Source organism: Austrofundulus limnaeus, unplaced genomic scaffold (assembly GCF_001266775.1).
Source record: "Austrofundulus limnaeus strain Quisiro unplaced genomic scaffold, Austrofundulus_limnaeus-1.0 Scaffold68, whole genome shotgun sequence".
Taxonomy (NCBI): domain Eukaryota; kingdom Metazoa; phylum Chordata; class Actinopteri; order Cyprinodontiformes; family Rivulidae; genus Austrofundulus; species Austrofundulus limnaeus.
In genome coordinates this window covers 1666698-1679174 of record NW_013952470.1, presented here as the reverse complement: position 1 = coordinate 1679174, position 12477 = coordinate 1666698, and the positions used below count along the sequence as shown (strand labels likewise).

At 41.7% G+C, this 12477-nt stretch overlaps 1 protein-coding gene across 1 annotated transcript in view; it reads left to right on the top strand.

The window, feature by feature from the left end:
* Positions 1–12477, top strand: part of LOC106518892 (gastrula zinc finger protein XlCGF28.1) — a 34428-nt gene that overhangs the window by 18689 nt on the left and 3262 nt on the right. The window contains exon 2 of the mRNA XM_014010325.1: positions 7640–8996. Within this exon, the coding sequence (XP_013865779.1) occupies positions 7663–8996 (1334 nt within the window). The 5' untranslated portion in view covers positions 7640–7662. The remainder of the gene's footprint in view (positions 1–7639; positions 8997–12477) is intronic.

Below are 12477 nucleotides of genomic sequence, written 5' to 3'. Positions count from 1 at the left end.
GTTGTAATGTGACAAAATATGGAAAAGTTCAAGGGGTATGAATACTTTTGCAAACCACTGTAAGGTAAGTTATTTGCATAAATAACTCATCTCTTACATCCCCACTGGATGATGGCCTGCAGCCATCGTGTTCTTGTTGTCGGGATAAGGTGGAGGAGATGATTTATTTTAATTTATTTTTTTGGCATTTCCCCAGTAGGGCAGAGTGGTCACAGGTGGGAGTGTTAGTAATAGTGTGGGTGTATTTCATGCGAGTGTATGTGCTGCATAAATGTCTAAAATATTCACCTTTTCTCCCCACTTGTACCCCTGTTCTAGGGCTCGGCGGTATGACCTCAAATTTTATATCAAGGTATAAATTGAATCCCTTCACGGTAACCAGTGTTGTTTTTGACTGCCATTTTAATTTCAGTCTTAGTCTTAACCTTTTGAACAAAAATGCTTTTTAGTTTTAGTCAAACAAGCTAATTTTTTAGCACAAACAAGCTAATTTTAGCCTAACGTTAACATCCATGTGTGCCAGGATAGGATGGAGTTATGTAAAAAAAACATTAAGCTGAAGTTATGAAATGTATCACAAGCTGTTTGGTTTGTCAAATAACATTGTATGTATATTATATTACAAAAATAGTAATTGTAACTAACTTACCTTTGAAAAAAATATCTGAGTGGTGAGCCTTCAGGTGCCGCTTAAGATTTGTAGTGTTTTTYCCACCAAGTTTAAATCCACATTTACCTCCATCTATCTCGACAATGCATTCAGTTTTTCTTTCAATTGGGTTAAATTCAAAATAAGTCCATAAATCCTTTCTGGGTTTGCGTCCACCAAGCCCCTTCGTATAACGCGTGGCATCCCCCATGGTCCAGTTTTGAATGAAGCCAAGGTGATCGGGGGGCACCGGTAGTAGGCGTGACCAAACAAGGACATCCAGAGAAGCGTACTTTTCAACCAATGACTGACAGAATACATGCAAAATAGACAGAAATATTGTGCATTCTAAATGATTGACAGGCCACTGACTAACATTTTCGTCCAATCTCGTCTCGTCAACAAAATCTCACACATTTCGTCATGTCTTAGTCATCAAAGAGCTATGTTTATTGCATTACCGTCTCATTATCGTCATGAAAAAAGGGGGCGTCAACAAAAATATTTTGTCATCGTAAACGAAAACAACACTGACAGTAACGGTATATATCGCGGTAGACAACTATCAACTAATCTTAATCATAATCAATAATGGCCTAGTCTTTGTTTTTTTGGAAACGCCTTTCACAACAAGTGCCTGTCGATTGTTTTCCTGTGGCACTTCCAGTGAGACAGTAGGGAAACTCTGTGTCCGGCCCAACAGCAGTTTGTATTTCTGGTAAGTTGGTGGGCATCTCCTGTCTCTCCTGCCAGGACTGACAAAATAACCCAGGGCACAGGCAGGTTTCAAAAATCAAAAAGCACAGGGCCTTTAATGAAAACTCAAAGAGGCTAATACAGCAAAAACTCACTTGACTTGAAGGTAGATGAAGAACATGAAGCAGGACACGACCAGGTAGACAGAACAATGATCCAACAATGAAACAGAGACAAGTCTGAGCTTAAATACACAGAAAACTAATGAGGGAACAGAAAACATCTGGGGAGAAACACAAGGGTAATCAGCAGCGTGACGTGGGGCAGCTGAGCTGAGACACACAGGGGAACATAGAAACACTAGGAAAAACCAAGGCATAAAATGACAAACCATGGCATGTCCTGTGTTGGGGAGAGGTGTGATTTGTTAGTCTTAACATTCCCCCAGGTGTTTCAATGATATAGGATCAAGGAGTTTCTGCCTTTGACACAACCGTGCCCCTCACAAGGGGCTCTTTCACCCACACATTATCTCCAGGAAGCAGTGCTGGCCTGTTGTGTGCCCTGTGTCTGTGATTATAGTTTTGTTGTATTCTCCTCTTGTATTTCTGTTCCTTAAACCTCAGTTTTGACACGTCTGCACACTTCGGGTTAAGCTGTGACGGAAGAACAGGCACAGGTGTTCTTATCCTCCTCCCCATGAGCAGCTCTGTAGGACTGTATCCATTTGCTAAAGGAGCTGCACGGTAGGCCATGAAAGCAAGATATGGATCTGTTGATTTCTTAAGAAGATTCTTTACAGCCCTAACAGCTCTCTCAGCCTCCCCATTGCTCTGAGGAAAGTAGGGACTTGATGTCACATGTCTGAAGTTCCACTCTTGTGCAAACTGTCTGAACAGCTCTGAGGCAAACTGTGGACCATTGTCAGATCACACCTCTTCTGGTATGCCATGCCGTGCAAAGATAGACTTAAACTGTAAAATCACAGCTTCTGAAGAAGTGGAGGTCAGTTTAGCAACTTCAAAGAACCTTGAAAAATAGTCCACAATTATGAGATAATGTTTGTTTTCCAGCTGAAACATATCAGTACCAACTTTGGCCCATGGTCTCTCAGGAAGTTTAGTAGGTAACAAGGTCTCTCTGACATATGTTCTCTCTCTGGCACAGATGTCACAGTTCTCTATCATTTGGGCCAACTCTTTGCTAAGTCCCAGCCACCAAACTGACTGTTTGGCTCTCTCCCTGCAATTTGTTATCCCCAAGTGGCCCTCATGCATCTTGGAGAGAATGTCTGCTCTCAAGGATGCTGGGATAGCTATTCTGCCTCCATACAGCAATAGTCCTTTCTGAACTGTGAGCTCACCTGAGAAGGGAAGGTATGGTTGAAATGCTCTGCCAATAGAGTGCTTATCTGGCTATCCTTCTTTTCAAAACAGTTTTATTTGCTGGAGAATGGGATCTTTATCTTGATTTTCTTGAATTTCTTCCAGTTTTTTTATCTGTAGCAGGCAAGCGTGCAATGACTGAATTTGCATACAGTTTTATTTCCTCTTCCAACTGTTTTTCTCCCATCTTGCTGACAGGGGCTCTGGAAAGAACATCTGCAGTCGCCATCTCTTTACCTGGTACATGAGAGATAGAGAAGGAGAACCTCATACGCAACCATTGAATGCGTGGAGGTGATTCATCCAAACTTTTTGAGCCAAGCAGTGGGACTAAAGGTTTATGGTCAGTGTAGAAACTTTTCCCAATCAGGAACTCAGAAAATTTCTCACAGGCCCAGGTTATAGCATGTGCTTCTTTTTCAATTTGTGCATACCACTGCTCCGTACTGCTGAGAGATCTTGAGGCGTATGCTGTAGGTTTCCATTTCATGTCAACTTGTTGCTGAAGAAGTACAGCACCGATCCCATTTGAAGAAGAGTCAGCAGAGACAAGTGTGTCAGCTTTAGGGTCAAATAAAGCCAGCCCTGGGGTTGTGGTCAGGTCTGCTTTAATACTGTTGAAAGCCTCCTGCTGTTGGGGTCCCCAAGACCACATATTGGACTTCCTCAGTAAATCTCTGAGGGGATGTGTCTTCTCTGACAGATAGGGCAAGAACTTTCCAAGGTGATTCGTCATTCCGAGAAAGCGTCTGACCTCGCTCACATTTGTTGGCTCTGTCATTTCTTTAATGGCATTCACTTTTTCAGGGTCTGGATGAACGCCTGATGCATCAATAATCTGTCCCAGGAATTTAATCCTGTTCTTTGAGAACTCACACTTTTCATTTAGAGTGACCCCTGCTTCCTGCAGTCGTAATAGTGCTCTCCTCAGTCTGACATCATGCTCATCTTGTGTGGTCCCCCATATGAGCACATCATCCATTTGACACACAACCCCTTCCAGACCCTCAAAAATGCAGGACATTTGTTTCTGAAAATGTTCTGGTGCAGATGAAATTCCAAAACACAGACGGTTGTAGCAGTATCGCCCATACGGTGTGATGAAAGTTGTTAACAAAGAAGATTTTTTAGATAATGGAATCTGCCAGAATCCAGCATTTGCATCAAGCTTTGAAAATACTTTGGCTCCTGCCAATTGTCCCAAGGTGTTTTCAACTGAGGGAAGTGGGTGTTTTTCTCTCAGCACTGATTTATTCAGCTCTGTGAGGTCAGTACATATTCTGACTCTTCTTGTGCTCTTACACCGAACGCGTTTTGAGCGGCAGGAGCGGCCGATTCACATGCAAAGTCTATGGTGGACGTGCATCGTGTCACGTACATTTTGGGTGGCGCGGAAGGGGCGCAGATCGTTTTCCGCGCGTGCGGTGCTGCGGAAGCAGCCGCCGCCAGAGTTCAAATATCTGAACTTTTTGCCGCTCGACGTGTCTCCCACTGAAAACCGAAACAGACGGACTGGAGATCTTTACCTGAAATCGACCGTGTGCAGTTAGATTTTCTTGCAGGATATATCAGCACCAATTTGGATCAGCTGCTCAGGACCAAAAAAAAAGTCTGTCAGCTGGCAGCTTCTGGAGTGAAGAAACTAACCGAACAAATCGCCTCTAAATCATCCGGTGAGTTAATTATCTCCTGTGCGCAACGTTCACTTGCTTTTTAGTAAATAAATCAAAGCCATTTTCTATTTTATCTTTATTCACCCGCCGAGGAGACGCTCCTCCCACACCCCGCTGCAACCGCTGCTGCTGCTTCTCGGTCTGGTCTGACCACTAGTGCGTTCTTCGGTCTGAGCATGGTGCATCCAACAAGAGGCGTTTTGCGCTTTTTGGCCACTCAAAACACGTTCGGTGTGAACGTAGCATTAGGAACCACCACCATTGGAGCATACCACTCTGTTGGTTGTTCCACTTTGGAAATGACTCCCTGTTGTTCCATACGGTTCAGTTCCTCTCTGACCTTAGGTAACAGTGGGACGGATATGCGCTTGGGTGTAGAGAGAGAGAGAAGGGTTGAGCTCCAGGCTTCAGCACTATGGTGTACTCACCCTCCATTTTTCCAAGTCAATTGAAGAGCTTTGGAAACTCCATCTTGATGGATTCAGGTGAATCCAAACTGATGTTGCCCACTCTGGCAACTAGATGTAATGCTGAGGCAGCCATCCTACTCAGCAGTGGTATCTTAAGTCCTTCAACCACGTAAATATCCTCTGTAGTATGTTTACCATCCTTGCTGAGGTTTGCTGTAAACATGCATTTAACTCTTAAAGGTGGCCCTCCTGGTCCATGAAGAACTTTTGTTGGTTTCTATTGTCTGCTGAAACAACCCTGAGCATATGGTTTTTCTGGAATAGCTGTAACATCAGCTCCAGTGTCAATTTTTACCACCATTTTTTTGTTATCAATTTCAATTTCTGTCATCCACTGGCTGGAGGTTTCTTTTTCTGCCAGTGAACCCTGGAAGGCAATATTTTCGTCTGCATTCTCAGTCACTGTGGCTACATTCACTTCAAACAGTCTTTTTGTTCTACACATCCATTCAAAATGTCCCTTCTTTCTGCACTGATGACATATTGCCTCTCTAGCACGACATTGGCTCAGATTATGTATGTTTGGATCTCCACACCTTGTGCAGTGATATAATCTCTCTTGTGGTTTTTTTCATCTTTTGTTTGTAACTTTGCCCCACTTGTTTCTTCTGGGCGCCGCCATGTTGATGCACATACACTTTATCCAGCTGCACATTGGATAAGTCGGTCTTAAAATTGTTATTTAGCATTTCCTGCTGCCATCTGTTCTGTTCACTTTAGCACAATTAATGGCTTGTTCCAAAGTCAGATCAGGGTCCATTTGCAGCTGCTCAGATAAACCTTTGTCTTTTAAGCTAACTACAAACCTGTCTCTTACCATTTCATCGTGCAGAGCTCCATAACCACAAAATTCTGTGACATTGCAGCGCCGTATGAAAGTTGTCCACTGTCTCTCCCGTCTCTTGCTGTCTTTGGTTGAATTCAGCTCGCTCGAATATTATGTTCCTGCAAGTAACAAAGTGAGCATCCAACCTTGTGTTCACGGTGTCATAATCCTTAGCTTCCTCTGAGCTAAGATGAAATAAGACAATAATGTCCTCAGCCGCAGCCCCCATCGTATAAATTAAGGCATTTACTTGATTCTCGTCTGCTTGTCTCTCCAAGCCTGAAGTGATGCGGAATCTTTCAAAACTTTTAATCCACTTCGGCCAGTCCTCCGACCTGAACGTGAACTTTTCTGGCGGTTTGTCACCCCGACCTCATCTCATACATTAAAGTTTAAGATCGTTATTGGATGAGGATTCCCCTGGACAAAGATTTTGCACAAATTTTAACAAATTTGCTCACCTTATCTGATTGTTGTTTTTGCTCTGGTACTAATCGTGCTATATCCCCATCCAGATGCTTTCCTCTGAGCCAATCCTGCCGACAACGCCAATTTGTTGTGTTTTTTTCTTCAAATACATTATTTAGACTTATAATTATTTATTTTTAGTTTTCTGAAAACTTAAAGAGTGAAATCCTAATTCCAATGCAAAAATTACATTTCAAATGATGAGAGAGTAGGCTTCGATGCAAGTTTTTAAAAGGTTTATTTTATGCCCCAAAAACAGCTGACATTCCATGAACCTTTGAGTCAAGGCAGTCCGGACCCCACGTTGACTGATCTAGACAAAGAAATACTGCCTGATTTATAGACCATGTCTCCTCCTTCGTCCCTCATTTCGGGCAGTCTTCTCATAAAGAGGTCCGCCCGTTTTCCCTTTTTCCGAAACTTCTTGGCTTCAGTTGTAACGGTGTAATGATTTTCCCTCTTTGACTCTTAACATGTTAGCCGAAGCGCGAGTTTTTTTTTCCATATAACATATGGCCTCATTTGTCTTGCTACAGCAAGCCTTGTCCATTTAACAAATGATTCTCAAAAAAACCCCGGCTGGTCTTTTCTTACACCTGCTCTAGATGGGACTTTTCCATTGCACATAAATTTGGACCTTCTACCCGCTTCGGCAAACCTTTTGTCAGTTCAAACGGGTTTTTTTTTTTACTATCTTTCTTTCTGACTGACAGCTCACAGGCTTGAATACCGTCTGTCTCTATAGGCTTCTGAGACACTACTACTGTCTGTATCTGCAGGCAGCCTGGGACATACTTTCTTCTACAGTTCAAGCCTGTTGTATTTTAAATTACAGCATTTTCTATTGATTCATCCTTATTCTATGGATCACACAATTATGCCTTATCCTAAAACACTTATCTACATTCTACTAGTACAAAGTTTTCTTGACTACTGATTGTAAAGAAGAAGAAAACACACATTCTATCATTACAGTATTCACTTCAGAGGGAGCCAAGCATATGTGCAGGAAGAGAGTTTAGCAATCAGGGAGGGAGCCGCCTGAGTGTGTGTGATTTTTTATTTTCTGCCTTGGGCAGTCGGGCAATAGGTTTTGTCAAACCCTGGTGCTTATGCCGTTCATGCGATTAATCGTTCAGCCCTAGGAGGGAGGGAGGTGAGCATGTGCAGGAAGAGAGTTGAGTAAGCAGGGAGGGAACCGCATGAATGCGTGTGTGATTTGAACTCACACGGTTCAAATTATTGTTTGTTCATATTGATATCTGCTCTCAAATCAGTGTTACTGCGCGCTCAAGCTGGTGGCACAAATGTAACGCCATACTAAGCTAGCTCTTACATTTCACCAAGATAAACGAAGAACCCATGATATCTTCAACAACAGTGAAGCAGTGAACCCTGTTTACTTAATGCAMCAACAGAAATGATGTATGTGTGAATGTAGAAGTAATGTCTTAAATGTACGTGTGTTTCAGTGGTCCCTGCAAATGATCAACAAATGGTGCTGATTAAAGTAGAAGCTTCTGAAGAATGGATATCTGGTGTGGACCAGCCAGATCCAAAACACCTCAACTTAAAAGAGGAAGAGGAGGGACCTTGGACCAGTCTGGAGGGAGACAAAGTTGTGAAAGAGGAGATTGATGTCACAAGGTTTTCAGTCACAGCAGTTCCTTTTAAAAGTGAAGATGATGAAGAGAAGCCTCTGTTCTCACAGCTACATCAGCACCAGGTGAAGGACAGAGATCTTCCAACCTGCAGCTCAGCTGGTCAGAAGGAAACAGCATCTGATGAAGAGGACTGTGGAGGACCYGAAACTACCAGTAACCCAGATGGAAATACTTACAAAAACAGTTGCAGCTCTTCAGAGACTGAACTCAGTGAGGATTATAACGACAACGAGGATCTGCCCAATCCTGGCTACCGGCTGAAGAATTTGTCAGTCTCTGGGCAAAAAACTAAAGAAAGGAACAAAGAACGGAAGAACAGAAGAGCTCCTGAGTCAGGAGTGAAGACTGTCAAAAAATCTGTGAGATGCTGTGAGTGTGGTAAGCAGTGTGTCAACAACAGGTCTCTTAAGAGACACATGTCCTGTCATTTAAGAGACCAGGCAGAACCAAAATTATTCAAGTGTAATGGTTGTGATAAGAAATTTACCAGAAAAGATATTCTAAATGTTCAGATGAGAGTCCACACAGGAGACAAACCATTTCCTTGTGAAGTGTGTGAACAAAGATTTAGCTGTAAGTCATCTTTAAACAAACAAATGAGAGTCCACATGGGAGAGAAACCATTTCTTTGTGAAGTGTGTGAACAAAGATTTAGCCAAAAGTCATATTTAAACAAACACATGAGAGTCCACACAGGAGACAAACCTTTTCTTTGTCATCTTTGTGGACAAAGATTTAGCCGCAAGTCATATTTAAGCACACATATGAGAGTCCACACAGAAGACAAACCATTTGCTTGTGATGTTTGTGGACAAAGATTTAGACGTAAGTCACATTTAAACTCGCACATGAGAGTCCACACAGGAGACAAACCATTTGCTTGTGATGTTTGTGGACAAAGATTTAGACGTAATTCACATTTAAACATACATATGAGAGTTCACACAGGAGACAAACCATTTTCTTGTAAAGTGTGTGGAAAAATGTTTAGACATAAGTCATGTTTAAACAAGCACATGAGAGTTCACACAGGAGACAAACCATTTCCTTGTGATGTTTGTGGACGAAGATTTAGCCAAACGTCACATTTAAACTCACACATGAGAGTCCACACAGGAGAAAAACCATTTCCTTGTGATGTTTGTGGACTAAGATTTAGACATAAGTCAAATTTAAACACACATGAGAGTTCACACAGAAGAAAAAACATTTCCTCGTGATCTTTGTGGACAAAGATTTAGCCGTAAAGCAAGATAAACACAACACCTTATTTACATAATGAGGCAGAAATGCATAAGGTAAAGTAAGAACAGGAGACAGAAATGTAAAAGCAACACGTGGAAATAAAAGGCTTGTGGGAAAAATAAAAAATAAATAAATATAATCATTTGAGAAAAACAAATGCTTTTACTTTTTTTTCCCCTTTTTTTCCAATTAGCAGCCTAACAGATTCCTATTTTGTTCTATTTTATAAATATGTCCAAGTTTAATAATGTGTGAAAAATCCACAGTTTTCTGTTTATCCAGTCAGTGTTTACCGGTAATACAGCTGGCAAAATAAACTTTATAAAATACTGTATTATTTTAATTTAGTGTGTAAAAAAATCAAGCCCTTTGTGTCACAGAAAGACCCTTGATTCAAGAGAAATGTCAGGTTTTTAGGAAAATGGCCACTTATCAATTAATCGTTAGTTGATCGATAAGGTAAATCAACTTTAGATTAATCCATTCATCGATAACTTGCATCCCTAATTCAGAATCGATTAATCACGATTCGATTAGATGAAAATGTTTATTGATATTGGTATAGTATTTTGCAACTATGTTGATATTGTATTTTGCAAATACAAATCACCATTTTTTTCTCTTCAACATAACAGGTTTTAAGGACAAAATTTTAAATTAAACTGTTTAATCTTGAAAGAAAACTGTTACAAGTTTAAAAGGTTTTAAAGTAAATAGGAGATGCAGGTGACCGTTTTGTTGTGGATGCAATCATTTTTAAGTAATTAATATATAATTATTTTATAATTATTTTGATAATTAAGAAGTGATGGGAATAAGGTTGCAGGAGAAGAGGTGGGCTAATATAAATATACTTCTGCCCACTCCTTTTGAGTGTATGAAAAATTGTGAATGGGAGTTCAGAACTGTAATTTCATTGTGTACCAGAGATTCTTAACCTATGGGCCGAGTGCCACCTTGATGGCCTCAAAAGAACAACAGTTTTTAACTTTGGGCCGCAGAGGGCCGTGGGATCCCATTGATTTTGAATAAGGTGCAATACACTTTCTCACCACTAGTAGTGTGCCACTCAGAATTTTAACAACTTTTAAAATATCATTATATTATATGTTATATACATAATATAATATATATTCTATATTATATTTTAATTTGTCTCTGCTTGGCCTTCAGAGGAGCAGGACATGCTTTTCGCGCTCTCTGCCCCCCACTCCCTTCCCTGCTTCGCTGCTTTAGCTTTTTCAAGCTCATTTTTCACCTTCCAGCCGAAACTAAAGGAATTATGGATTTGGTCAACTGGACTCTGAGTGAAATTAACACTATTATTTTCCACACTTGGAACGAAGGGAACATTGCTTTCTGGGTGGAATGGTTGCTGCTGGATTTGTCTGATTCCTGGGGCTGGAATCTGTTATGCCAGCACCACTTTTCATCGAAAACATGGAAGATCTTTATTTAATTGGATTATGATAACTGGATTCCTGCTGATTGGCGGAGGAGGGTTCCAGATTTATCGAAAAGTGAAAGCGACCCCGACAGTGGATCGGGCATTTTAAAGAGCTGTTCGGGCGCACTTGAAGATTTTGCCGGCTTTGGAAGCACACAGACTCTCAGCTGGGGAAAAAATTGCAAACTGGATGTGATTATGAGGATCACAAATCAGGAGCGACCCTTCGGCATGTATGGACTACATTCTGGGTGAGCTTCAATCGGTGTGAGGCGAGGAAGACCCCAAATTCGGCTGATTGGCATTTTTCGCCACCTCAGAATTTGCAGTAAAGACGCTTCAAAAGCAGCAAGAATTTTAAGGTTGCTTTGTTCCAAAACAATTGGATTATTTTATCTGGCTCCCAGGGCCACAGCCTTGAGGGCAGTGCTTATCTTAACTTCCCCAGGATGAAATGTCAATAAAGAGCTGGATTTGCTCCTACCCCATTACCCACCCATGTTGGACCCGGCCTTGGAACTCAAACTGGCTGAGGAGGAGGAAAATCTCTGAACTCTAGCGAACTGAGTAGAGGCAATAACATCATGTGACTCTGTTTGTCATAATCACGTCTTGTGATTATTTGCCAGGAGTTTACTTTTAAACTGTAAGTGTATTTAATTTAGTTATAATGTAAATCAGGGGTGGCCAACCAGTTGCTCGCGGGCGACTGGTCACCCACCAGCTGATTCCCAGGTGCCCGCGAAGCGCAACCTTGCTCTGACAGCTGACGACAGCTGTTGTCAGGTGTAAGGTTGCGCTCCGGCCAGGAGCTTGCTGAGCTTCATTCTAACTCAGGCAGAAGCGGTGGAGGTGGGAGGAGGAGAGTGGAGGGCAGGAATGCAAACTCCTCCCGCCTCCCACCTCCACCGCTTCTGCCGGAGTTAGAGTGAAGCTCAGAGGAGGGTAGTCTCGCGAGTTTTGAGTGCTGTGAGACAGCGCTCCGAACATGATCTTGCGAGACTTTAGGGTCACGTGTTTAAAACATRATCTTGAGGCAGAAAATAATGAACGAAAAACGAGCTATCAAGCAAAAATAAATATTATTTTGACCTGGACTGGTAAGAGGACTCATATGTAACTCGAGCGTTGTCTTGTCCAAAAAGGATAACGTGGAACGGCATTTCAAAACAATACACAAACGCAGATTTCCTCCTAAAACCACACTGCATCGATTTTCACACCAGAGGTAAGGCTAATGTAGCCCATCCTGCCTCAACACAAAAAAGGTCTTTCAGCAACGACCAAGTTATGAAAGGTGTTTGAAGCTGCAGACGTGCTTTTCCGTGATTTTAAAAGTAAAAGTGAGGTTGTGGCTGCTATAAAGATGTGCAGTTGTCCAGGATGGTTGACATTGTGTCCAAATTCGTGTCCGTGTTTCTGCTGGACTGCTCTGGTGTTGAAAATGAGGTTTTGACTCAGCAAAATGACACTGGGATCAAATCCTGTGTGGCATGGATGGAGTGTTCTGCAGTCTGCTGTCAGAGGAAACGTATCCTAACATCAGAAGAGGTGCTTTGAACTTGACAAAACTTTTTGGATCTACTTGTGTGAGTCTGCTTTCTCTCACATGAAAATCATCAAATCCAAGAACAGATCCACAATAACTGATGATCATCTGGAGACCTGCCTGCGCCTCAACCACCTCATACTGCCCACCCTGGTTCTTCCTCTCAGTGTCAGAAGTCCCAATAAGGTAGAGACATTTATTTTTATATCGCCTGCATAAAAGGTTTTCTCCTCTAGATTTGTCACATTGTGTCTGTATGTTGTTTTTTTATTTTATATTTTTTATTTTATTTGTTTTATTACATTTTAGACCACACTGACTGCCACTTTTGTGTTTGTTATTTACTGTATTTATTTTGCAGTTCGGGTGTGCCCTTGTTTTCTGTACCTAACGCGTGTGCGTGCG